This window comes from Gorilla gorilla, chromosome 14, assembly GCF_029281585.2.
Source record: "Gorilla gorilla gorilla isolate KB3781 chromosome 14, NHGRI_mGorGor1-v2.1_pri, whole genome shotgun sequence".
In the NCBI taxonomy this organism is placed as follows: Eukaryota; Metazoa; Chordata; class Mammalia; order Primates; family Hominidae; genus Gorilla; species Gorilla gorilla.
The window spans coordinates 66,372,593-66,398,842 of NC_073238.2; the positions used below are offsets into that span (position 1 = coordinate 66,372,593).

A 26,250-nucleotide genomic window follows, 5' to 3' on the forward strand; every position below is an offset into this window, starting at 1 on the left:
TTGGCTGTTTCGGAAACTGATAGTCTTAAGCACACATATTAGAAAAGAAGAATGGTTAAAAACCAATGATTGAGACTTCCAGAATGACTGAGTAAGGGTTAGAATGGATTCTTTCCATCCTCAAATAATTTTTACTATTTGACCTGTTTGGCAGTTCACTGAAAAGCTTCCTTCACAGAACTTGTCTTTATTTGACTTGACTCAGAGCTTACTCTGTGCAAATAACCCTATCCTCAGGGCATTTGTAAAAAAAAAAAAAAAAGTGGTAATTGTTTAATATCATAGCTGCCTGATTTGGCATTACTAGCTGGGGTTAACCATAGGCTTGACCAATAACTGAAAAAGAAAAACTGGAGAATAAGATGGAGACTTTGAAAAGTTTTGATATATTCCTGAAAATTTGGGTCACATGCATGTGACTGTGCACATGGCTGAGAAAGACCTGAGAAGGCCATAATCTCTCACCTCAGGCTGACTTTGAGGCTCTCACAAGAAGGAAGTGAAGGCTAGGCAGAATCATAAACTGCCTGCATGATCACTAAAGGTATGCCCAACCTGCACCCCCGACCCCCAACCAAACACACACACACACACACACACACACACACACACACACACACAGCCACCCCCTCAGCAAAGGAAAGGAGACATCAGTTCGTGGAGATCTCTGTCCAGTCATTAGCTGATCGTTAAGCTAATAAGCAGACTTTAATGCCCACACATGATAAAAAATATAGACTTCATAGAATTTGTCCAAGAAAGTCACTAAATGAACAAATAGCAACAGCAACAACAATAAATGCCAACAACAAAACTTAGGAGTAGAAATCTCATTTTTAGTTACTATATTATTTTAAGTGTCCAACTTCAACAAAAATTTTTGAGGCATAAAGAAACAGGAAACCTTTTATTGCAAACAGAGTTATATATAAAGGAGGAAAAGAAGCCAGTAGAAACTGTTATTCTTTTTTTTTTTTTTTTTGAGACAGGGTCTCACTCTGTCACCCAGGCTGGAGTTCAGTGGCACGATCATAGCTCGCTGCAGCTCAACCTCCTGCACTTCCTTCCTCAGCCTTCCAAGCAGCTGGGACTACAGGCATGCACCACCACAATTGACTAATTTATTTTAGTTTTGTAGAGACAGGGTTTTGTTGTGTTGCTCTGGCTGGTCTCAAACTCTTACACTCAAACCATCCTCCCTCCTCGGCCTCCCAAAGTGCTAGGATTACAGGCATGAGCCACCATGCCTGGCCTGAAACTGTTATTCTCTGAGTAATTGTCTTTTTGGTTATAAACTGTCTCTGAGGAATTGCAGACATTGGGCGATTAAACCAAGATTTTTAGTCAGCTATTACAAATGTAGTTAAAGAACTAAAAGAAACCATTCCTAAAGAATTAAAGGAAAACAAGGCCAGGTGTGATGGCTCACACCTATAATCCCAACAGTTTGGGAGGCCGAATGGGTAGATCACTTGAGCCCAGAAGTTTGAGACCAGCCTGGGCAACATGGAGAAACCCCATCTCTACAAAAAACACAAAAAATTAGCTAGGTCTGGTGGCGCACGCCTATAGTCCCAGCTACTTGTGAGGCTGAGGTGGGATGATCACTTGAGTCCAGGAAGTTGAGGCTGCAGTTAGCCAAGATCATGCCATGCCATTGCACTCCAGCCTGAGTGACAGAGACATGTCTCAAAAAAAAAAAAAAAAAAAGCATTAAAGGAAAGAATTAAAAACTATGCCTTACACCGAAAAGAGACAGAAAAGTATGTGTGCATACATATATACATATGTGTGTGTGTATATATGTATATATATACACACACTTTGTATACATATACTTTTATATAGATATATAGAAAAAATATATATATAGAAAAGTGTGTGTGTGTGTATATATATATGTATATAGAAAAGTACATATATCCTTTTCTATATATAACCAAATAAATTCTGGAGACACAGTGAAAATTTCTGGAGAAATTCTGGATGGACTAGGGATCCACTGACAGATGAATGGATAAAGAAATTGTAGCATGTATATAAAGTGGAATATTATTCAGTCATAAAAAGAGAATCCTGCCGTTTGTCACAAGATAGATGAACCTGGAGAACATTATGGTAAGTGAAATAAGCCAGACACAGAAAGAAAAATGCTTCACAATTTCACTTATATGTAGAATCTTAAAAAGTTAAAAAGAAGAAGAAGAAGTAAGAAAAAAGTCAAATACACAGACAAAGAATAAAATGGTGGCTGCTAGGTGTGGGGAGTGGACGGGAAGAGGGAGATCAAAGGGTACAAAGTTGCAGATATATAGGATAAATAATTTAGAGATCTAAGGTACAACATGAGGACTGTAGTTAATAACACTGTATTAAAGATTTTTGCTAAGAGAGTAGATTGTGGGTGCTCTTGCTACAGTGCACAAAAAAGGGTAACTATATGAGATGATGGATATGTTAATTTACTTGACTATTTAAAAATTCTACTACGTGACAAAAATTCTGGAGTTGAAAATGAAAAATTAAAGAGGGGTTCAACAACATATTTGAACTGACAGAAGAAAAAAATCCATGAACTTGTAAACGGGTTAATTGAGATTATCTAATCTAAGCAACAGAAAGAAAAAAGAATGAAGAAAAATGAACATAGCTTTAGAGACCTGGGGGACACACTCACACTACTAGTATTCATATAATATGAGCCCTAGAAGGAGAGGAGACAGAGAAAATGGAAGAAAGAATATTTGAAGAAATAACGGCCAAAAACTTCTGAAATTTGATGAAAAACGGCATCAATTCTGCATATCCAAGAAGCTCAACAATCTCCAAGTAGAATAAACCTCAAGACCAAGACACATTATAGTCAAACTATCAAAAGACAAAGACAAAGAATCTGGAAAGCAGCAAGAAAAGTGATTCATCCCACACAAAGCCCCCACCAGAACATGACTTCCTAGAACCATGCTCCCGGAACCAATGCTGACAGATTGGTAACGATCTGTAACAATCACTTGTGAGGTAACAATCACTTGTGAGTCATCAACAGCACTGCCCTATCAGTGAAGTCAAAGACTGAAGAGGAACTCTTTCAAACCTTTCAAGTGCCCCCTCCTTTCCTTAAAGTCTTTTATAGGGGTCCCCTTCTTGGCCATCTCCATCCTGTGAGTCAGGACTGAAAGGGCACAGACAGGTCACCGCCAGCATTGTTGGGGCAAGCCTGCAAGCATGCATCACTGGGGATCTGACATGACAATGGCCGCCTGCCCCCTCTGAGGGCTACAGGACTTACCCCCGTGGGAAGCAGCTAAGCAGTAAGTAACTGTTGGCTTTAGACTGTATAGTATTTGTTCTAAGCATAAGGTAATATATAATATTTTCCTTAAAAAGAAGCTCCTAGTCTTACAGTATAACCAAAAACTAGGCATGTATCTTTAGTGCATGTTTTTATAGCTATACAGATACACATCTACAGTTTTATATTGTACTTTATATTTTAATACACATCTACCTATTTGATATGGTTCTTATTTTCTTTCTTTCTTAAAGAAAGTTTAGTGTTCACTTGAGAAAAACTTGGAGGTGAATGTTTTCCAACATCCTAACCCAGTAGATGCCCATTCATCCAGCTACTATTTCCTGAACACCTATCCTGTGGCAGAACATTTCGCTGGATGCCAGACATAGAGATGGAAGATGAGGTGTTTCTAGTGGGACAGGAAGGGCACATGCTCAGTCTGAGCTTAGGAGAGATGGCCTGGAGGAGGTATCTGAGTGCTGAAGGATTCGCTAGGTGAACTGAAGTGAGGTTGGGCAAGGCTATCCAGGGAGAGGGGACCAGCATGACATGGAAGTGAGGGAGGACCTCGCACATTGGAGGGATTCTAGGCTAAGAGCCATACAACATAGAAAATCAAATTTCCAAAATGCAGTTAAATTCAGTTCAATTCAACCAACATTTTCACCAATTCCCTCCTATATAGGTGGCGTTATAATAACTGCTGGGTTACAGAGATGTCAGGAAGACATGTCCACACCTAATTTCAATCAAGTGTGACAAGTAACAGTGGAGTAACAGACAGACAGTATCGCAGAGGTGGCGAGGAACTTTGTCTGGAGGGTCCGAGTAGCTTTCAGAGGGGAAGGGATGTACAGGAATTCAAGCCCACCACAGGAACAAAAGGGGCTCTCAGTAGAGGATGCGGCATGTGCTTCACCACACAGGCAGGAAACTGCAGGCAGAGTGCCAAGAGCTGAATAGAGCCCGTTAATACTGGGCCTTAGATTTGGAGTTGGGTGCAGGCTGGGTAGGAAGGAGAGGGAGAAGCAAGCTGGAGTTGGGCTGCACAGGGCCTTCCTAGGGCGTTCAGCTTTGATCTTTGGGCTACAGGGTCTTTGAAGGTGTGTGAACTGATGTGATAGGACGAGAGAGTGTTCTAGAAAACACCTGTAGGGCTACAGTACAGGGGCAGATGAGAGGGTAAGATCAATACAGAGAGCAGCGAGACTGTTACAGGCATCCTGGCCTGACCTGGCTGTGGTGGGGGAGATGGAACAGGGGCATGGTTTCAAGAAATGTTAAGGATCTGGATCTCGGCTAGGAGGGCTTGATGGTTCAGGAGAGAAGTCTGGTGAGGGAGAGGGAAAGGTCAAGGATGTGCCCCTGGTTCTGGTTTGTGTGACTGGATGGATGGTGATGCCACCAGCTGTCCACAGCCTAGCCACTGTGTCTTCATATGCACGCGCACACACACAGACACACACACACACACACACACACACACACACACCAGCTATGTGTCTTTTCTCCTCCTCCACTCCCTGTTCCTAAACCAGAAATGGAAAAATACAGAGAAAGCCCTGAAAATTTCCCCAATAGGTCTCACGGATGATGGGTTGGTGAGGTCCACTGAGTGAGGGCCAGACCCTGGCAGCTTCCTCCAGAAAGCACAAAATGGAAAACAATGCTGTCAGCATGTGCATGCACTCCTTATCTGACAACACTGAGCTCTTTACTGCACTCTAACCACCTTCCTATGTCCAGCACTTTTTCTCATCCCATGATTCATGTTTGTAGTTACAGGGATTGCTATGGATAATTCTGCTATCTGATTCCTCAGATATATGGCAATGTTTGAAGATCTTTCTCCTTCCCTCCCTCCCTTCTTTCCCTCCCTCTCTTCCTTCCTTCCCTCCCTCTCTTTCTTTTTCTTTTCTTTTTTTCTTTTCCTTCTTTCTTCCTCCCAGCTTTTATTTTATTGTGAAATATACTGTATTGACTGGGGTACATAAAATATCCATGTACCACTTAACACATTTTTATAACAACACACATGAAACCGCCACCAAGCAAAGAAACAGAGTCCTGCTAGCACTGCAGAAGCCTCTCTCAAGTACTCACCTAATCACACCCCTTAGTCTCACCTCCTCATCCACACTCCAAATCCTCCCACACCAGCAACTATTACTCTGACTTTGGGACTCACTTCCTTGCTTTTCTCTTTCTGTGTTGAAGTATGTTCCCCTAGACAATGGCATTTAGTCTTGCTTGTTTGGAACTTCATTCTTTGAAATTCCCTGATCCTGCTTTTCTCTTTCAGCATTGGGTTTATAAGATTTACCCATGCTGCTGTAGGCAGCCATGCTGTCTGCCATGTGGATATACTGCCATTTTTTATTCCACTCTATTGGGATGGTCATTGGATTGTTTCCAGAGTTGAGCTCTTATGAACAAAGCTCCCTGAACACACTTGTACATGTATCCTAGTCACAGTTCCTAAGTTTCCTCAGGGTTTATACCTGGGACTGGAGCTGCAGGTCATCTGGTGTCTTTCTTATTGTTGCATATTACTAAATATTGTGTGAGGGCCTTCTTGGTCCATGTCCCTGGAAACATTCACCATCGTCTCTCACCTTTTTGTTTTAAACCACTTTTCCCAAAATAAACTCCTCTCCTAAAATACACTCTCCTCCTCCCCTCTGAGGTCAGTGGGCCTGTCTTCTGTGTCCCAGGCTCGTAACAGAGGACATTCACACGTGAGCATGCCCATAGGCAGATAGGAACAATTCTCAAGTGAGTACACCAAAACCTAAATTCATTCGGATTGATTTAACAAACGTAAATTCTTCTTGGCCTCATCATGTCACACCTATGTGTTCTGATACCCTAGTTGAGAGCCACTGTCCTTCTTGGCTGAGTGTCTACGTTTTTAGCAGCCTTGAGCTTGAATGTACTGACTGCCTCTCCAGCTCAAAGCCATGACCACCCCACATGTTTCTCTACCAAAGCTTGTCCCTCACATACACCACCATGGGGACAAAGAGCAGTGATTACCTTTTCTCAAATTCAGTAGTACAGAACCAAGGGCCGTCCCCTGGCATGTGATACTCATAGATCTGTCTTTCCTGCTGCCCCCACAGGGTCTGACCAGCCGACCTGGACCTGGCCAAGGGTCCTGTCATCCCTCATGGCCACCCCGCCATTCCGGCTGATAAGGAAGATGTTTTCCTTCAAGGTGAGCAGATGGATGGGGCTTGCCTGCTTCCGGTCCCTGGCGGCATCCTCTCCCAGTATTCGCCAGAAGAAACTAATGCACAAGCTGCAGGAGGAAAAGGCTTTTCGCGAAGAGATGAAAACTTTTCGTGAAAAAATAGAGGACTTCAGGGAAGAGATGTGGACTTTCCGAGGCAAGATCCACGCTTTCCGGGGCCAGATCCTGGGTTTTTGGGAAGAGGAGAGACCTTTCTGGGAAGAGGAGAAAACCTTCTGGAAAGAGGAAAAATCCTTCTGGGAAATGGAACAGTCTTTCAGGGAGGAAGAGAAAACTTTTTGGAAAAAGTACCGCACTTTCTGGAAGGAGGATAAGGCCTTCTGGAAAGAGGACAATGCCTTATGGGAAAGAGACAGGAACCTTGTTCAGGAGGACAAGGCCCTGTGGGAGGAAGAAAAGGCCCTGTGGGTAGAGGAAAGAGCCCTCCTTGAGGGGGAGAAAGCCCTGTGGGAAGATAAAACGTCCCTCTGGGAGGAAGAGAATGCCCTCTGGGAGGAAGAGAGGGCCTTCTGGATGGAGAACAATGGCCACATTGCCGGAGAGCAGATGCTCGAAGATGGGCCCCACAACGCCAACAGAGGGCAGCGCTTGCTGGCCTTCTCCCGAGGCAGGGCGTAGCCAGCATGCAGGTGCAGGGCCCTGTGGTCCAGACTCCCCTGGGTTGGGATTCAAGTCCAGGGTGAGCCCATGTGCTGGAGAAAATACACACTTATTGGTCTCCTTGCTTTGAAAGATCCAATAAAGTCCTGAGGCAAGGTTTGGAAAACCAACTTCTTTGAGGAAGGCTGGCTGCATTTTTTCCAGGTTTTGTGATGATCCAAGGTCATGTTCCCACCTCTGGGCCACAGAGATCGGTCCCAGGCAGCTCCCAGTGACCCCAGCCTGTGCGGGTGTTTGGAAGTGGAGACGCTTTGGCTCTCTTTAAGAGTCAAAATGGGGAGGAGAGGCTCGGGCCATGCCAGCTAGAGATACACAGGGACAGAGAGGAGCTGAGATGCCGCTGTCTCCGCCACACTGTGGGGAGGTCACTTCTCCTTCACTTGGGGCAGTCTTGGAGGCCTGGAGAGGGCTGGCAGCATTCCAGTAAAGGCCTCTGTGCTGTTAACTCTTCATTTGTGCCTCTTCCTCCTCTGGTAGGGCATGTGGAGGACACAGGCAGAATCCCTGTACAACCCACTCACTGGTAGTTCCGAGTTCCACCAAACGTCTCAGCTGCCCTACTCAGGCAGCGTGAGAATGCGGCCTTGGCGTGGGGGCTGAGACTCAAGAGTGCGGCCCCCAAGAGCACTGACGCCCCCGATGAGGGAGTCAAGTTGACCCATGGAGTGGCCTGGGCAATGCATGGGCATGCTCCCTGTCCCTGCCCTCACATATTCCCACTCACATAAGTCTCATGGTCCCTGTGTTTCTGTATTATACATTCTTTTTGGGGGGCTTCCTGCTTTCATCTATTTTAAAATTAAAATACCCTAGGGAGTAGTACATTCAATGAATGTACATGAATGTGATCAAGCAACTTATGTGCCCAACTTTTCTTCTGGGGGTGGGGAGATTAGATGGCCTTTATAGGGAATGCTACACAAATGACCAGAGTGAGGGAGTAAGGGAGTAAGAAACGCCACGACAAATGTGTCCTGCTTCCCCTTTCCTTAGGCCTGGCCTTCACTGTTATTAACACATCAACTTACCTCACCGTGGTGGGTCCCCTACTACTAGACAAGCACTTTCTCATGCACCTCCTCATGTGACCTTCACCACAGCTCTGTGGGCTGGCAGGGAAGGTGCATAAACCCATTGTACAGATGAGGAAACAGAGACCTAAAGAAGCAATGTGAGTGCATGTGGTTCAGCAAGTAGCAAATAGGAGGGCCAGGACCAAAACCCACATTGTCTGTCTCTTGGTATTGTGGCCCTTTCCTAATGCAGCCCTGGGTCACGGAAAGTGACTTGGCTGATAATGGTGTCAATACTGGGAGAGCCTTAAAGTACACTAGGATTTCACAGTGGCTTGGGGGTGGAGAGATAGGGAGAGGAGAGGACAGGGATCTTTACAAAGTCAAGGGTGAACAAATACCCTTGGTGCCAGGAGAGTGGGCCGACTCCCAGGAGCAGCCAGGCCTCTGAGGCTTCAGATGATTGTGAGAAAGCCTGGGTTACTGCACGACCAATGGAAAAATTGGCCCTGGGAAAGTCTGGGTTCCCTGCAAGTCCTCTGATTCTCAGAGGAAGCAGGGTCAGAGCAGTGGGAGCAGCTTTCTCCTTGGTCACACACCCATCCTCAGCTCTCCATGGGTCCCAGGGCAAGGACTTCAGCAAGCCATGGGGAACAGGATGCAGGGTGGAGAGAATTTGATTTCAAGAGGGCTGCCAGGGGCCCACACTCAAGACCTGGACAGTGTGGGCCATTGGATGGTAGTCACACTGCAGGAACCCCAGTGCAGAGAAAAGCTGCAGATTCAAAAATCCCCAGAGATTCTGCCAAAGACAAAATTCAGGGTGAAGGGAGATGAAAAGTGTACTCTAGACCTCCACAATTGCAGACTCCTTTTATCTGCTGTGGAAAGGAAGTTCTCAAAGCTTGGTTAGTGAACTCAACCTTTCTTCTTGTTCCCTGCCATCCAACAAGAAGGTGTGCAGCCAGCATCCCTTTGCTACATAAATCATTTAATTCATCATCCACTTATGTATTTATTCACCACCACTGTGCCTTGCCAACACTATGCTATGTTTGGGAATGAGCTAATTCTTGCCTACAGGAAGCTTTCCGTCTAGTGGGGGAGAGTCACACAATCACAATGTCATTATTTGGAAAATTTGGCAAATGCTAGGAGGGAAGAGGCCCATGGGGCTGCCTCTCTGAGAGAGCACTACAGCAGTGCATGTCACTCGAGTGTGCTTTAAACGCTATGCAAAGATGCACAGAGATGAATGAAACCGAGTTTTAGCCAAAAGGAAACCTAAGGATAAGTAAGCTGTGTACAACTAATATCTGGGAGTCACTTGACCTTCAGCATTGTTTCACAGATAGAGTGCAGATAACATTCACAGAAACATCTCCTAACTTCTGGGCTTTTATTAATCCTGTTAGCACAAATGCAGATAGATTTCTCCACAACCTCAGCAGCAGCCAAAGCTGGCTTCCCTTAGCCAGCACCTGTGACAGCAAGGCTGAACTCCTGAGAGAGTTCCTGGGTCTTTCGTAAGACAAAGCACAGGCAAATATCTATGGAGCGGCTCAGTCTCCCTGCTTTGAGCTCCTGGCAGGGAGAAATGTCATTTATGGTGTTTCAGAGTCCTGCTCATTTAGCTGAGTTCCAGACTCGAAATGAATCATCTTTTATTCCAAAATCATAATGCAGATACTAGAAGACTCAGAGGCGCCAGAAACAGCATCTATTGTCATAACTTGTTTCACCACTAAATTCATCTTCCCCGCAAAGCCTGAGCTGTGCCTCCACCCAGAAGTGCTTACTCAAATTACCCAAAGCTGCCAGAAGGGAAAGGAAATATTTTTGAAATGCAGTGGGTTCTCCAGTGTCTTCTCTGGTTTAAACCATCTGTGGTTTATCTCCAGGAAAGGGGCTACTCACCCAACCCCTCTCCACCTTGCCATCCCTAGACTCATGCAAGAGTTTAGATAGAGAAGGCATCCCACTGGCTGTCTAGTTGAACCCCCTTATTTTGTAGATGAAGGAACAATGCTCAGTGAAGAGACTTTGGCTGTGGTAAGGAGTGGAGCTGTGTCATGACCAAGGTCTGACTCTAGTTCATCTATTGCTCTCTCCATCCTCACATTATTAACCTCAACAAAGCTATTCCTCATTGCCCCGAGGAGGGTGGACCATGTCCTAAGTTCTTATGTGCCAGCATTAGACGTCGTGCTATCAAGAATTCTCTTGTCCCTTTAAATGGTATCAATGGGGCTAGCTCCACCCTTGTCCCTAAATTAAAACTCGAGTAGACACCATGGATTCTTCCAGTCACTTTAAGTTAAAAAACCCAGTCCCAATTCAGTAATTTTTTTTTTTTTTTTTTTTTTGGAGATGGAGTCTCGCCCTGTCGCCCAGGCTGGAGTGCAGTGGCACGATCTCGGCTCACTGCAACCTCTGCTTCCGGAGTTCAAGGGATTCTCTTGCCTCAGCCTCCTGAGTAGCTGGGATTACAGGCACCTGCCGCCATGCCCGGCTAGTTTTTGTATTTTTAGTAGGGACGGGGTTTCGCCATGTTGTCCAGGCTGGTCTCGAACTCCTGACCTCGTGATCTGCCCACCTCAGCCTCCCAAAGTGCTGGGATTACAGGTGTAAGCCACCACGTCTGGCCTCAATTCAGTAATTAAGATGTTCCATTCACATGTAATAAAGCTCTGGACCCTCAAGTAGGCTCTGCAGGAATCAGAAATCCTGCAGTCGAAGAGGGATGAATACTTCTTTTTCTCTCCTGGTCGTGCTCATGTAGGTTTGGATCCTTCCGAGGTGGAAGTAGAGGGGACGGAGAAGCAGGATAGTTCTTCCATGACTGATCCTATTCAAGAGGTCTAGCTTTGACCCTCTCTGGATTCGACAGCTGTTTAAAGCTGCTGCTTCTAAGTCTTTATGGTGGCTTTTGTGGTTCCTTGGTTACCCCTTTCCCTGTGAAAGTCATTGATGCCAAGGTGAAGTCACTTACATCAGGCCTAAGCAAAGTGGAGCCGGGGGGTGGGGGGTCATGAAGGAGGGGATCTCACACTCAAACAGCATGACAGTGCTGTTGTGGTGGGATAATATTTTGAAATATATAAAAGTTCTTTGGCTTTTTTTTTGTGTGTGACTATCTATTTAACCAGAGCCATCCATTTTATTAGGACAAATTAAAAATACACATAGAAAGGGTCTTTATTCAGTTTTTGGCTTTTAAAACAGGTTCTTGGCCCATTTCAGAAGCTTTATGAGAGGAGGAAAAAAGAAAAAACAAAGAATAATTTTCAAATTAAAGGGCAAAGCCCAGAAGAAACGAGAATGAAAGAGAAGAGGAGGGGATGTCCAGTTAAAGATAACAAAGCAAATGCATGCACTGGCTTCTACTCCCTCCCTAAGTCCCGATAAAACACAGAGAAGGGGTTGTTTTTAAAAATCAGAAATAAATCCACAAGAACAAAAAGAATCAGAAAGAAACCAATAGCAACACAATTTTGAAAGCAGAAAAGCTGAGGAATGAGTGGAAACGGAATTAGCAAAAATAATAAATCTGAATTCTAAGCTGGCAGTGGGGAAAGCCAAGAACCAACCCAACTTATACTACAGAGCCACCTCCCTCTCACCAAGGCTGGAAAATTAGCAGGCCAGGTGCTTCCTGAAGCACAGGGATAGATGGAGCCAAGGACAGGAAGACTACGTTTTCAAGAAGCAAACTCTTAGATTTTCTCCCCTACAAACTGCTCCTCCATTTTGTAGAAGATAGGAGGTTTATTCTTTGGGGAGGACAAAACTCAGGGTCCTTAAACTGCAGATATCAGATATTGCAGAAGATGGTGGTATCTCACAAAAAACTGGCAAAAAATAAAATTGTACATTATGTGTTGAGACCTTCCTCCTCCCCATCTCCCGCCTGGCCACCTCCCCACCATAGGAGCCAACCTCCCAGATGACTCCCAGTGATTCTCCCCCTCTGGTATGCATACCCTTGGACCATCCCAACCCACACTGAGTAGGGCTGATCTGTGTGACCAATGGAATAATAAGAAAAATGCAGAGTATGACTTTTTTTTTTTTGAGATGGGGTCTCGCTCTGTTGCCCAGGCTGGAGTGCAGTGGCGCAATCTCGGCTCACTGCAAGCTCCACCTCCTGAGTTCACGCCATTCTCCTGCCTCAGCCTCCCGAGTAGCTGGGACTACAGGTACCCGCCACCACACCCAGCTAATTTTTTGTATTTTTAGTAGAGACAGGGTTTCACCATGTTGGCCAGGATGACAGAGTATGACTTCTAAGGCTAGATCATAAAAGACACTGTGGCTTCTGCCTTGCTCTCTCTTGAATCACTTGCTCTGGAGGAAGGCAGCTGCCATGTCACAAGGACACATGGGGAGGAAATGAAGCCTCCTGCCAATAACTAGCATCCCTTGCCACTTGCCAGGAATGTCAGTGAGCCACTTTGGAAGCAGAACCTCCAGACTGAGCAAGATGGTTGCAGCTGTTCCACACCTCACTGTAACCTCAGCTAGAACCACCCAGCTAAGCTGTTCTTAGATTCCCAACCCACGGAAATTGTAAAATAATAAATGTTTATTTCTGTAAGCCACTAAGTTTTAGGGTAATTTGTTATGCAAAAATAGATAATAATCTCCCCCTACACACACACACACACACACACACACACACACACACACACACACAGAGACGCCCAGAGGCTTTCCAGCCTTCCTTCCTCACTCAGCTCCCAGAATGCTGGCAGCCAAACTTGTCCCTTCTAACAGGAGAATGGAAGCATCTTCCCCAGGGAATTTGACCAGCTCAGGAGAATAGGCCTAGAAGTGCTAATTCTGGGAACTCACCCATGCACACAGAGCTTCTAATAACTGTTTTATCGCTCCTCTCTTAAAAATGAGCAGATGTCCAAGGATCACTGGGCACTTTTGGAAAGCCTCTAATATGATAGAGCCTAAAATTAACAGAAAACTGTAGCTTGGAGGAAACAGAGAATATACAGGGAGAAAGAAGCTTCTAAAAGATTGTAAATTATTATTAATATCCGTAGAGAGATAAGAAAGATATTGCATCACTGAAACAAGAACAAAATGCTAGGAATATTCAGAAAACCAAAAAAAAGAGTTATTGGACAATATGACAGCAGGAATGAAAAGTTCAAGAAGTGAGTTGGAAGATAAGGTTGAAGAACTCTCTAAGAAAGATGAGCAAAAAGACAAACATAGATAGAGGAAGTTTAAGAAGAGAGAGAGAGAGGCTTAGACCAGGAGTTCCATGCTCCACATACTGAGATCAAAAAAGAAAGAAAAGGAAAAGAACATAGGGGAAGACATGCTCAAAAAAATCATCCAAGACTATGTCCCAGAACACAAGTTTGCAGATGGAAAGGGCTCATGAGTGCCCAGAAGAGTGGATGAAAACAGATCCAACCAGGACACATCACTATGGAATTTCAGAATACTGGGAGCAAAGAGGAGGCCTAAAATCTCCTACAGAGAAAAAGAGGAAGAGAGACAGAACAAGAGCAAGTAACAAAAATAAAAATAAAGTTATATAAAATAAGACAAGCAATAAAAATAGCTTCAGATTTCTCAATGACACCACTGGAGGGTGTTAGAACAATGGAGGACAAGGAAACATTGATGTCAAAATTCTGAGAGAAATGATTTTCAACTCCAAGTTTTATTCTTAGATGAATCATCAAGAATGAGGGTAGAATAAAGGCGTTTTTCAGGCACATGAGATCTCAATTTACACGAATGCCCCCTCTTCTGGGAAGCCCCACCAAAATGTGGGGGTTAAGCAAGACAGGGGTAGAGGTGGCATCAGGAAGCAGGAGATCCAATACAGTGGTCAGGGGAGGGGAGATCCCAGGGGACAGCTGTGGCCCAGGCCCAGGCAGAACCCCAGTCCAGAATGGAGCAGTCGGAAGTCATTAAAAAAGACAAGACGAAATTAATGGAACTCCTAAAGTAATTGAAGGTGTTAAAGGAGAATGAACATTGCTGGAGGAGAGTTTGAGAGTGAATTAGTAGTAAGTATGGAGAAAACTCAGCAACTGAGAGAAAAACAACAGTTACATATTAATGTCAAACAAAGAGTTGTGCAGGAAAGGAAGAACAGTGTGGTCTACTACATACCCAGCTGTGAATGGCATTTATGTAGTTATGTAAAATATAAATAGCACCGAATAGTGATCCACCCAAGTTACAATACACAATATTGGAATGAGAGAGGGGATGGGAATCTGCTCATTTTTTAATTGTGGGAATTCAGTATATAATGCCTAACACTAAAAATTTTAAAAGTAGTAAGATAAGCATATTACTTAAAGCAATGTTTCTTGAATTTCATCATACATCGGAATCAACCAGAGGGCTTGTTAAACCACCAGTTGTTCTGCCCCATCCTTCTGCTTCAGCCACACAGAACGTCTCTCACTTCCCTGCAGTGTCTAATTCCCTTGTGATGTTGGACTTTTGCATGTGTCACTACAGTAATTGGGATGTTCTTCCCTCAGCCTTCACCAGGATGAGCTCACATTCATCCTTCAAGTATCAGCCTAGATATGGCTGACTCTGAAGAGCCTTTCCTGACCTCGCGATCCTTCTGGGGTCCCTCTTCGACCTGTACTTCCCCTGGCCCAGCACTGGTCACCCATCTTCTAGCAGACTGTAAGGTGAAGAGGGCAGAGACTATGCAGGGAATACTCAAAGGCTTTGTGGCTGCCCAGCACCTTTGGAACACCCTTCTTGTGTCTGGGGAATTTCCTGTCTCATCTGTGAAAGTCAGAAATGTATTTCCCAGCCTCCCTTACAGCCAGAACTCAGACATGTGATCCAGGCTCCACCAATCACAGGCATCCATGCCAGATCTCAGTGAAGACAAAGATGCCATATGAAAGTCACTGTGTGAGGGCAGGAAATCAAGCTTTTAGAAGAGCAGGAACAGAGGCCCTGGCAGAGGGGTCCCTGCCTGGGACAGTAGTGTGAGCCAGAGCCCACACCCTGCTGCAGGGGCAATAAGGGCTCTTTTGGAGCAATCCAGAACTATTTTCTGCATAATGTTCTTGGCTGTGTAGCCACTTACCCTCACTCTCTGGCTGTGGGGGAAATTTCCTGAGCTACTTAATATCCTTCGATAAATGCCATCTCTAATAAGCTAGCAAGAGTGGGTTTCTTTCTCTTTTTTTAACTAAGAACCAGGCCAAGATAGAGAGTAACTGTCTTGCTTTGAATTTTATCCTCAGTGCCTAGCAAATCTTGGGCATGCAATAGATACTCAGTACGTGTTTAATGATACAGATGAATGAAGGAAAGAATATTTGATGACCTCTGACTTCCCTGAGGGAAGGAGTGTGAGGCCACAGTAGGCGCTTCTCATCCTGCCCCTTCCCAATGAGGAACCACACATCTAGGTTTGTATCCAGGCCTTATAACCCCACACCCAAATGCAGACAAAGGAAAGATGCCCCCTTGATCCATGGAGGATCCCGTTCTGAAGATCATGATCACCTCTTTAACCCCAGGGAAGGGTGAGTCATACGGGTGAATTCTCCCTCTCATGGCTGCAGGTGGGTAGGAGCACACTTCAACATTTGTTTCCCTATTTTTATGCCCACTGCGAACTCCTCCAGCCAGAAGCGCTGGTTTTGCTCGTGTTTTATGGCTGTGCTGTCTGTGCCTGCCTCCCTCCTCCTCCACAAGTTGAAATGAGCTCTTAAGTAATATAAAACAATGCTTCGTGACAGCCTGACTGGGGTTGGATTGCTAGGGGCGGTCACTGCACACTGAGCTGCACATTTGCAGAACTCAGAGCTCGTTGCTTAGCAACAAAATGAGATGCTGGATTAACTGGTTCTAGACCCACATTTCCCTAACCAATGCGGCTTTAACCCTTTGCTGCAGAGCAAAGACCCCAGCAAAGCCTTGAGAACAGAACAGTTGCTCATATTGGTTGAGAGCTTACTCTGCTTTAAGTACTGTTCTAATGCTGTGCATCACATTATATCTCAATTAATCCTCACAACAACCCAGTGAAGTGGTGCTAGTATTAGCTTCGGTTACAAATGAGAAACCTGAGGCATAGGGAGCCCAAGGTCACACAATCAGTAAAAGGTGGAATGGGGATTTGGACCCAGGCTGTTTGGCTCCAGAACTCATTTTTTTTTTTTCAACCAAGTTAAAATGCTGCATTCAACAGCCACTTTCAAATGCCTTTCCCTTAAAGCAGCTAAAGTAGGAAGCTCACCAATGGACATACCTGCTTCTTTAGCAGCGTGCAAAGTGAAGTTTAACACGCTACTTACACTGCAAATGCTCACATCCACAGATGACCTGGTTTTGATGCCAAGGCCTTTACCACACATAACACATGACCAAGAAGATATTCTGATGACAGTTCCTTGGAATTCTACCCACCTATCCCTCTCCAGACCCACTGGAGGGTCAACCAGACTCTGACTTGGCCCAGGGGTTATTTCTTGACCTGGTTTGGGGTGATGAGAGGTTGCAGCTGTGCAATGGGCACAGAACTGGGAAGAAAAGAACCTCCTTGCAGGCGCTGCTGATCAGGGCATGAGCGCAAGCCCACACACAGCCTCCTGGTCAGGCTCAGCTCCCACTTGCCTGTACAAAACCACCCAGACATACCTTACTGAAGGCCTCCAGGTATGAGACCTGTGGGAGACAGCTGTCTTTTCCTCCCTAGCCACAAAGATCAGTGCAAACCCCAACTCCAAAACCAAAGCCCTTTACTTCTCCCCTGCTCTTCCTCCCTCCTGGGTCTTCACCCAAGGCAATTCTCTCCTAGCTACTTTTCCCTCTCTGCCTCTGGTCCGCTAGGTTTCCTAGAGCGGATCTCTTTTTCTAAGTTGGAGCTTCACTGACCGGCTCCTTTTCATCCTCAGCCCTGTGCCCTCCCTCCAGTTTGTTCTTTGCAGCTCTCCTGGGGGTGTTCCCCCCCAAAAAAGGAACAAATGTCACTGGAGGGTGACCAGGAACCATTTATCGGTGCATTGGCCTCTTGGCTTCTGGAACATATTCCACAAACTCCCCGGACTCCACCATGACCTCTTTCCAAATTATGTTCTCTTTTAATAGCTCCTGTTGGATTTTCCTTTGAAGTATGGTCAACAGACCACTACATGGCCCCTGGTGGTCTGTCTATTAAAAGATCTTCAGGCAGGGAATTCAGGGTGTCATGAAATCATTTCATTAGCACATATTTCACCAGTTTGAAAGGAAGCTTAACTGTGGGTACAGAAATCCTGTTAGGTTCTCAATAATCATTACCTATGCACAGATTCACACATCTACAAAGATTGTTCTGTGCCTTGGTTAATACTCAGTTAACTTCACATCATTTGCATTTAGGATATTATTCACTTTTGTTAAATTTGTACACTCTGATTTTATTATTGTGTGGTCTTATATCCTCATGATTCTAAAATGGAATCATTGAAGGGAGATGATGTTTTTGGGAGCAATGGGTGGTGAGCAAGCAGGTAATAGAGGGTCTGGAAAATCAATTTTTGGTGTGTAAATTTGTTATTAGGTATTGGGAAACCATTAAAGGTCTTTGTTTGCTCACTTGTTTTTGCATGTGAACATGTATTTTGCTGTTTATAACCCCAACTATCTTATAGGAGGTGAGATTCCATTAAACAGATAATCCTTTGTTTGAAGAGTACTTTGTTGGGTTTGAGGTGCAAGCTGGAGAGCAGGATGGTGAGAGGTGGATTTCTCTGGAAATCTGGAAACTAGCAGGAAAAATCTGGGACCTCCAGTCAGCAATAACTCCAGAATTTCTACACTGCATGAAACTGAAGATTTGGTTAGAAGGGAGACCCAAAGCTAAAGCCCCTTCTTCCAGCCAAAACTTGACACTCACCAGTGTTCCTAGGAGTGGCCTGAGAGGCAAGGATTGAGAACCAGAGATAGAAAACAAGAAGCTTGGCAAGATGCACACAGCTCTGTCCAACCTGCACAATGTGACCCCCTCTGAAGGCCTCTTCCAGTCCCAACTTATCATTTAAATGCTGTGTAACTAAACACTTCAGAAGATTAAATGTGATAACATAGGTAAAATGCCAAGCACACAGAAGTCCCTCAATAAATGTCTACTTCCTGCCTTTTCTCCCCATGACATATGCTGCATTACACTAGAAGACAGGGCAGAGGTTCTGCCTTGTCCATCTCTGTCCCTTCAGCTCCTTGCACAGAGCCTGGCTTACGTAGGTGCTCAATGAATGTTTGTGTGCTTCAGAGAATGGGCCATAATTTACTAAGTCATTCTGCTAAGCTATGTATTAATAATTGAACATTGTGCTTGTTTTAAAATTTGCTTCATTATAAATATCACTACAATGAATATATTTGTCCCAATTTTGGATTGTTTCTTTAGTTAAGGCTCAAGAAAGTAGAAACAGTAAACCAAGAGGTAAATTTCTCCAAATTATTTCCCGATGTGTCTAAATTGACAATTCTACCAGAGCTTTCAGCATTTTTCTTACCAATTTGTATGAAGTATTTAGATAATGAAGACATTAACTCCTGTCTTATTTGCTGCAAATTCTTTTCCCACTCTTGTTGTACTTGCTGTACTACTTAAGTACCGATGTATGATTTTATTTCAGTTATACTGTGGTCACTTTAAAATTTTAAGAAACTTAAAATTATAATTTTTTTCTGGAAAATTTATACTTAGGCCTCTCCCATATATAAGTGTGATAAATAGTCATTGCTATTTTCTTTTGTTGTACCCCCCCTTGTATTAGTTTGTTTTCATGCTGCTATGAAGAAATACGTGAGACTGGATAATTTATAAATTGCGGTTCCACGGGGCTGAAGAGTTCCACAGGGCTGAGAAGGCCTCAGGAAACTTAACAATCATGGCAGAAGGGGGAGCAAACATGTCCTTCACATGGCGGCAGGGAGAAGTGCCAAGCAAAGTGGGGGAAACGCCCCTTATAAAACCATCAGATCTCAGCTGGGCACGGTGGCTCACACCTGTAATCCCAGCACTTTGGGAGGCCAAGGCCAGAGGATCATGAGGTAAGGAGATAGAGACCACCCTGGCTAACATGGTGAAACCCTGTCTCTACTAAAAATACAAAAAATTAGCCAGGTGTCGTGGCAGGCACCTGTAGTCTCAGCTACTCAGGAGGCTGAGGCAGAAGAATCACTTGAACCCGAGAGGCGGAGGTTGCGGTGAGCCGAGATCATGCCACTGTGCTCCAGCCTGGGTGACAGAGCAAGACTCTGTCAAAAAACAAAACAAAACAAAACAAAAACCATCAGATCTCACGAGAACTCACCATCACAAGAACAGCATGGGGGGGAATGCCCCCATGATCTAATTACCTCCCATGAGGTCCCTCCCCCAGCACCTGGGGATTACAATTCAGATTACAATTCAAGATGAGATTTGGGTGGGAACACAGAGCCAGACCATATCACCTCTCCAATAGCTTATTTTTTAAGTAAGTAACTCTCGAATGTATTTGGAATTAAATTGGTATTTGATATATGGAGAAAGGTAAGGGCCAGAGAGATTTTTCTATACTGCTAATGAGGAATTTCCTTACAGTGTATTAAATGACTCTTCCCTTCACTATATGAAGGCTCTTTTGTTACATATTAAATTTATATGTAATATATTTGTATTTCTTGTTTCTATTTAATGTTTCGTTGCATGTGTTAGAATTTCCAAAAGGACATAATAAAAAGATGGTAACATTGGGCTTCAGGGTTTTGCTCTCAGTTCTCATGACAGGTTGATTTGTATTTACACAGAGATTCTGGTAATTTAAGGCCCAGCAGAGCCTCCCTTAGGAGATACTGTGCACGAGAAAAGCCACAGTCCTGGGCCCCACAGATCACAAATAAACAGACAAAGATTTTTGAGCTTTGTAACCACTTTGGTCAATGGGAACGTAAGCAGAACTGGGCCTCTTGGCAATGTATGTCTCCTTTTCCTCTAGGCTGAGAAACAGAGAAAGCCAGTCTGCAGGAGGAAAAAAAGAACAAAACACACTTGCAGAGATAGCAAGGTGAGAGCCCAGCACAGGGACTTCCTGTGCTCTTTACAGCATGCCAGTTTCTGGTCCCTGACCTCCTAAGCCCAGGTTCTTCTATGACATAATCCAGTACCCATATAAGACTTTCGCATTTTCTTATGTTAGCTCATGTTCCTTTTTCTTGAAAGCGAAAAAGTCTTAAGTAACAGTAACTCAAGGGATTGGATGAGCTGTCTACTGCCACGACTCACCATCACTCACAGAAGTAATCCATCAAACTCAGGGCTGAGAACATTGCAGATGACTTTAAGGGGTTTCCTGTGTCATCCAAACCCATCTACAGAGAATGTAACAATTAAAACTTTGTACAATTCAGAGGAAGATTTGGAATAGGGGTTGAAGTTAAGATGAGTGGTCGCTATATAAAGGCAAATGAAAAACGTGTCCTTTACCTTCTCACACACACCTGCCCAACATACACATGACCCTTCCACTTCCACCAGGAATTTCAGATCACCTGCTTTGTGCCAGGCACCAAGCATACAACGGTGACTTGCAAATGGGCATCGTCCTCAAAGACTTTAAAATACAGTGGGAGGATAAGACTTAATTTCAACAGAATGTGGCAGGTGCTCAAAGAGAAGTTTGCACAGGGTGGTTAGGAATGTGGAGAAAGGTCATTTAGTCCAACAAGAGGGTCCAGGAAGGGCTTTCTAGAGAATAAAAGGAGAGAAGGAATCGAACAGGGAGTCAAGTCATTATGGATGCCTCAAGTTGACACCCTGGTTGACAGCAAAAAGAGTCAGATGCTCCAAATATTCTCTTGTAACAACCAGAATTCATCGCTCTTCCCTTTAACATGCCATGGGGCTGAAGGGTGGAATAGTTGGGGGTGGGAGGGGTCGTCAACGAAACTGTAGATTTTCTGTTTTTAAGCTCAAATTTGATTTGAGAACATTAGTAATAGAACATGCATGGGTAACAAATGATAGAGTCTAGTTTTGATGGGTGCTTATTTTTGGAAAGTAGTAGGTGGCTGCAGTAATTTTGAAGTTTCTAGATTGTTGACTTTCAAATTCAATTCCTTTCACCAAAAAAAAAAAAAAAAAAAGTAAGGACTCTAAGCTAAGCTGTGAACAAAGAAAGACTGAGAATCTATTGAAATACTTGAAGAGAACCTGTATAATTATGAGTCTCCACCCTGAGGCATGGGCCTGGAGTATTAAAGTATTTGGAAATTAGAATCAGTTATTTTTAAAAACCTGATTGGGAAAACCAAGAAGGTAAGTAAATGATGAAACATACAGGGATTTTTGTTTTAGTCACACTGTTTGTTGTACAAAGTTAAATGACAGAACAATACAAAGGAAAAAGTCAGTCGGTCCCCACACTACCTTCCCACCCGTAGAAATTACACTCTGGTAAAATAAAATAAAAAAAATTGACAAAATAAACATATGCTAATGACTAAAAGGAAAAATCTAGAAGTTGAAATTCTTCAAGACTATTTTTTTCCATTGGGGCCACATTTTTGAATGTGGGCAGCAGGCCCCACAGTCCCATGGGTGCCACAAGAAAACCACAGATCTTGGTCAGCAGCATCTAACTGCCAGCTATGGAGGGGGTGAGGGATAAAAGACTACAAACTGGGTTCAGTGTATACTGCTCAGGTGATGAGTGCACCAAAATCTCACAAATCCCCCCTACAGAACTTACACATGTAACCAAATATCACCTGTTCCCCCAAAAACCTATGGAAATAAAAAGTGTAATAAATAAATTCCAGCCAAGGTCCTGGAGAATGTTGGGAAGAGGTGACTGAAGTGATCATGGCCTACACTGAAAAGTTAGGTGAACTGCCATTGCATAGCCAGAGTAAAAAGAGGCTGAAGGATAAGCCAGTAACAATCACCAAGTATTCTGGGTGTGGCCGAACAACTGAACAACACTGAATGAAAGGTGTGGAGGAAGCAGTAAGCAGGGATTTAGGTCATACATGCTGAGGCTCTTACTGTGATGGCTGTTCTCTTCTGGAAAGGAGGTAAAAATCTCTTCTCTGGGGCTGTAGGAACAGGGTAAATTATCATTCACCAGGGATAGTTCTAATATTAACAGCCTGAAAGGTTATAGATGACATGGATGGTGTGCCTTGAAAGTTTATTAAATTATAATAACTCTTTTTTAAAAAAATCAGATAATGAGAAATGAAGGAAGGACTAGAAAGGCGGCAGGAGGAATGGAAGAATTTGAAATCAACCTATCTGATGGAAAATAGAAAGAAGAAGTAGGAGGAGTAAAAGCTTCAAGGGCTGGACAGAAGTGGGGAGAGGTGTTAGTGAACACAAAGCTCTAAAAAACAGCTGCTGTGGTCTGAATGTATGTGAGCTCACAAAACTCATAGGTTGAAATCCTAATTCCCAAGGTAATCTTAGCAGGAAGTGGGGTCTTTAGGAGGTGACTGGGTCATGAGGATGGAGCCCTCATGAATGGAATTAGTGCCCTTATTAAGGAGGCCCCAGAGAGCTGCCCTCCCACCATGTGAGGGAGCAGCAAGAAGACACCACCTATGAGCCAGGAAATGAGCTCTCACCAGACACCAAATCTACCAATGCTTTGAAATTGGATTTCCCAGGCTCCAGAACTGTGAGAAATAAATTTCTGTTACTTATAAGCTGCTGAGGTTATGGTATTCCATTACAGCACCCCAAAAGAACTAAAACAGTAGGAGTGCAAGAGAGAAAGAGGACATGAGGTGTTGGTAAGGGTTGTGTGGTGTTTAAGAGTGGATTAGCATTTAATCTATTTTCTATGGTGTGAGACTAAAGAATTTAAAGACAACGATAAAGAAAAATTTATTTAAAACAATTTCATTTACGAAATTGTGTTTCTTTGAATGTGACGTTGTTTGAGGACTGAACCACATATGTCTATGATCTTGTTGGGACTGCATAAATTAGCCACTCATTTATTCATCAAAACCTCATTCAACGTCTAATATGTGCCAAGCACAGTCCCTGAGATTCTATGACGTCATTTAGTTACCCTAGCTGTTTTCAATAATTAATATATACATTGTTAACTGTGCTTAATGACATTTTGGAATTGGACTGTTGGGTCTTTATATTGCTGAGACTCCTACTTCCTATTCAAAGAAAAGCTGTATATGTGATCCCCAGGTATAAGCTTGTTTATTGTCTGATCTTAAATAGAATATTGAAGCAGTAGTATCCCAAATAATTTTCCTTAACTAGCATTTAACCTTGGTTTTGTAAATTAGCGTCCTAAGAATTAAAAACCAGACAGGTAGAAATACCAAAGCATGGTCACAATATCTCATAATCTAGTTACTTCTTCAAATGAACCAACAGTTATAAAAGTGTTGAAGGGACACAAGGGTGGCATGGGGGGTGAGGACAATTGCCATCAGAACCATGAAAAACCTGCCAAGAATATATTAAAGTGGCTTCAGAAATGGTGAAACCTAAGTGATGGTTCTATCTACTCTGTAAAAGTGTAAATATTACAAACTTTTCATTAAAAATAAAAAATAAATATAATAAAAATAAGAAATAAAAAATATAAAATAAAATAAATAAAATAAAAACCAAAAAAATAAAAACAGTTGTGTTACAGGATTCCTTGGAGTGCCGCTTTGCCAGCCAGAAATGTCTGCAGCTGCCATGACCTCCGCCCAGGGCCTTGCTCAGGCCCACCAGGCTTGCTCCACCCACTCCACCCAGCAGGCTGCACTAGGCTGGTGCCCTGGCCTGGTTCCTGTGCCCACCATGCCTCCAGGCTCAGCCTGTGGCTGGACTGGGTGTGCCACGAGTGGCTTCCTTGTTGGGCACCACTGTCTAGACGAACACAGTAGCACCTGAAAACTTGGAGATGCCAGCAACCGTGGAGCCCCAAGGGGTGTTACAGCTCTTGCCCAGGGAGTCCTGAGGTCTAAGCTCCCAAGAAATGTTGCAGCATTTGTAGTTCAGCAAGCCAGCCAGGAGGGAACGGTGCCCAGTGGATTCTCTTCTTCATACCTGCAGCTTGGCAAATGGGGGCATGTTACAGCTCTCTTGTTCTCAACTGCCCCCAGCTCAGTGAACAGGGGTATGTTACAGCTTTTTTCCCACTCACCATTCAGCAGCTTTCAGGTTCTTGTCCTGTGACCAAAGGAATGTGGTACGTGAGCATCGAAGAGTGAGCAAGACAGAGAAGAATTTTCTTGGGCAACAGAAAAGCTCTTGACCCGAGAAGGGGCCTGAAGTGGGCAGCCCTCAGCTGCGAGAGGGGGCCCTAAAGTGGATGGCCGTCTGTGAGGCTGAGTCCGGGGTTTTTATGGGCTTAGAAGGGGGAGTGCATGCTGATTGGTCCATGGGTGAGCTTTGGAAAAAGCACCATTCAATTGGTTAAAAGGCATCATCCAGAAAGAATCAATAGAGACAGAGAGGGTAAGACAGGGACTCTAGTTGTGGACTCTATCTGGGCCCGGCAGCTCGGTTTTCAGGCTTTAAACTGTCTTTGGCTTGAAGTTCAGGTTTCACCAGGGACTCATCCCTGTCTGCCCAGGAATTTGTCTCCTGTTGCTACTGGTTGAAAACACAACTAATGACGACACTTGAATTGTGCCTACACCTGGCTTGTGTTTGCCAAGTGCACTTGTGAGTTCTCCTCCACCCATGTAAAGCTCTGCTTCCCTTGATACAACCATTCCTTTGTCATTTTATATTCCAGCTTTCATCCATTCTGCTCTTTCCCTTTGTAACTAAAATACTTTAAAAAGATGTCAAAGTAAAAGTCTGTGTTGCCCTTTTAGGTTGGAAGAGTGAGGGAAACACTGGCAACGTGGAGAGACTAGGTTTTCAATTACCATCAGTAAGTGATACCAACTACTTAATCACTAACATTTATTGACCAGTGTTCATGTAGCATCAATAAAGAGGTGGAGAATGATGCACCCTCAGGCCAGAATTCTACAGTAGTTAAGGTTTGCTTCCAGAAAAGCCTATCCTCCCACATCCCTAACATTTCCACAGTAAATAAGGAAATGACCCATAACCTGTATTTGACAACATGCAGGATTCAGGGTTGATCTTACATTTTCCACAGATGGGGAGCCTAGAAAGTGAAAATTGGTTGTGGCAATGTTGACTTGGGTTTGAGATTGTTTCTGTCTCCTATTCACTGTGACTTTATTTAGATGTCCCAGGCTTTGCTCTCTCCTTTGCAAATATTATATTTCATAGGGTTAGTTTGATAACAACATGAACAAATATGTGAAATGAATAGTTGATAGCCCTAAAGCAGTGTACTAATGTATGGTGTGGACTATGGTATAGCCTGACAATTAAAATGTTGGAAACTGGAAGCAGATCAACTTGTGTTTGACTCCTGACCCCTCCACCTGACTTGGTCATGTATGCTGACATTGGTACATGACCTCAGTAGTGTATGGTGAGGTCCTCTGACATTGGAGTCAGACTTCCCAAGTTTGAACCCTGACTCTTCCCCTCGCTAGCTGTGAGAGCTTGAAAATTTTCTCTGCATTCCTTTATTTCATCATCTATAACAAGGAACTTAAAATGGAGCCTACCCCAAAAGGCTCTGATGAGGATTAGCTGAGCTGATATATGTAAAGCACTTAGGACATCACCTGGAACACAGTAAATGCTTGGTTATGATGATGATTAAACTCTCCAAGTCTCTGTCTCCCTGTTTGTAAAATGAGGAAGTTATAGCTAGTCCATAGGGCTGGTGTAGGATTAAATGAAACAGTGTTTTACCACCTACACAACGGTCTCAGGCACAGAAGATGCTTTCGGGGTCCAAGTGGTTGGTGCCATGATTTGTATGCCAGTCAAAGTCAGTCATGGTAATTCTATCCTCTGGCCACTAAGCTTAGAAGTGAGCACCTGACCCATTTCTGTCCAATAAGATGTGAAGTTCAGTCTGCTAGGGGTATCCATGAACACTTTTGTCTCTCTTGAAAGAGACCAACAGGAAAAGACT

At 43.9% G+C, this 26,250-nt stretch overlaps 2 protein-coding genes across 1 annotated transcript; one reads left to right on the top strand and one right to left on the bottom strand.

The window, feature by feature from the left end:
- The window catches only part of TMEM272 (transmembrane protein 272), a 128,102-nt gene that overhangs the window by 53,821 nt on the left and 48,031 nt on the right, over nucleotides 1-26,250 (bottom strand).
- CCDC70 (coiled-coil domain containing 70) lies at nucleotides 2,987-7,318 on the top strand. Its single transcript, XM_004054538.4, has 2 exons — nucleotides 2,987-3,311; nucleotides 6,418-7,318. Exon 2 carries the CDS (start codon nucleotides 6,465-6,467, stop codon nucleotides 7,164-7,166), a length of 702 nt encoding a protein of 233 aa, XP_004054586.1. The 5' UTR covers nucleotides 2,987-3,311; nucleotides 6,418-6,464; the 3' UTR covers nucleotides 7,167-7,318.

Coding starts and splice junctions, on each gene's coding strand:
- CCDC70 (XM_004054538.4), top strand. CDS start 6,465: ATGGCCACCCCGCCATTCCGGCTGATAAGGAAGATGTTTTCCTTCAAG.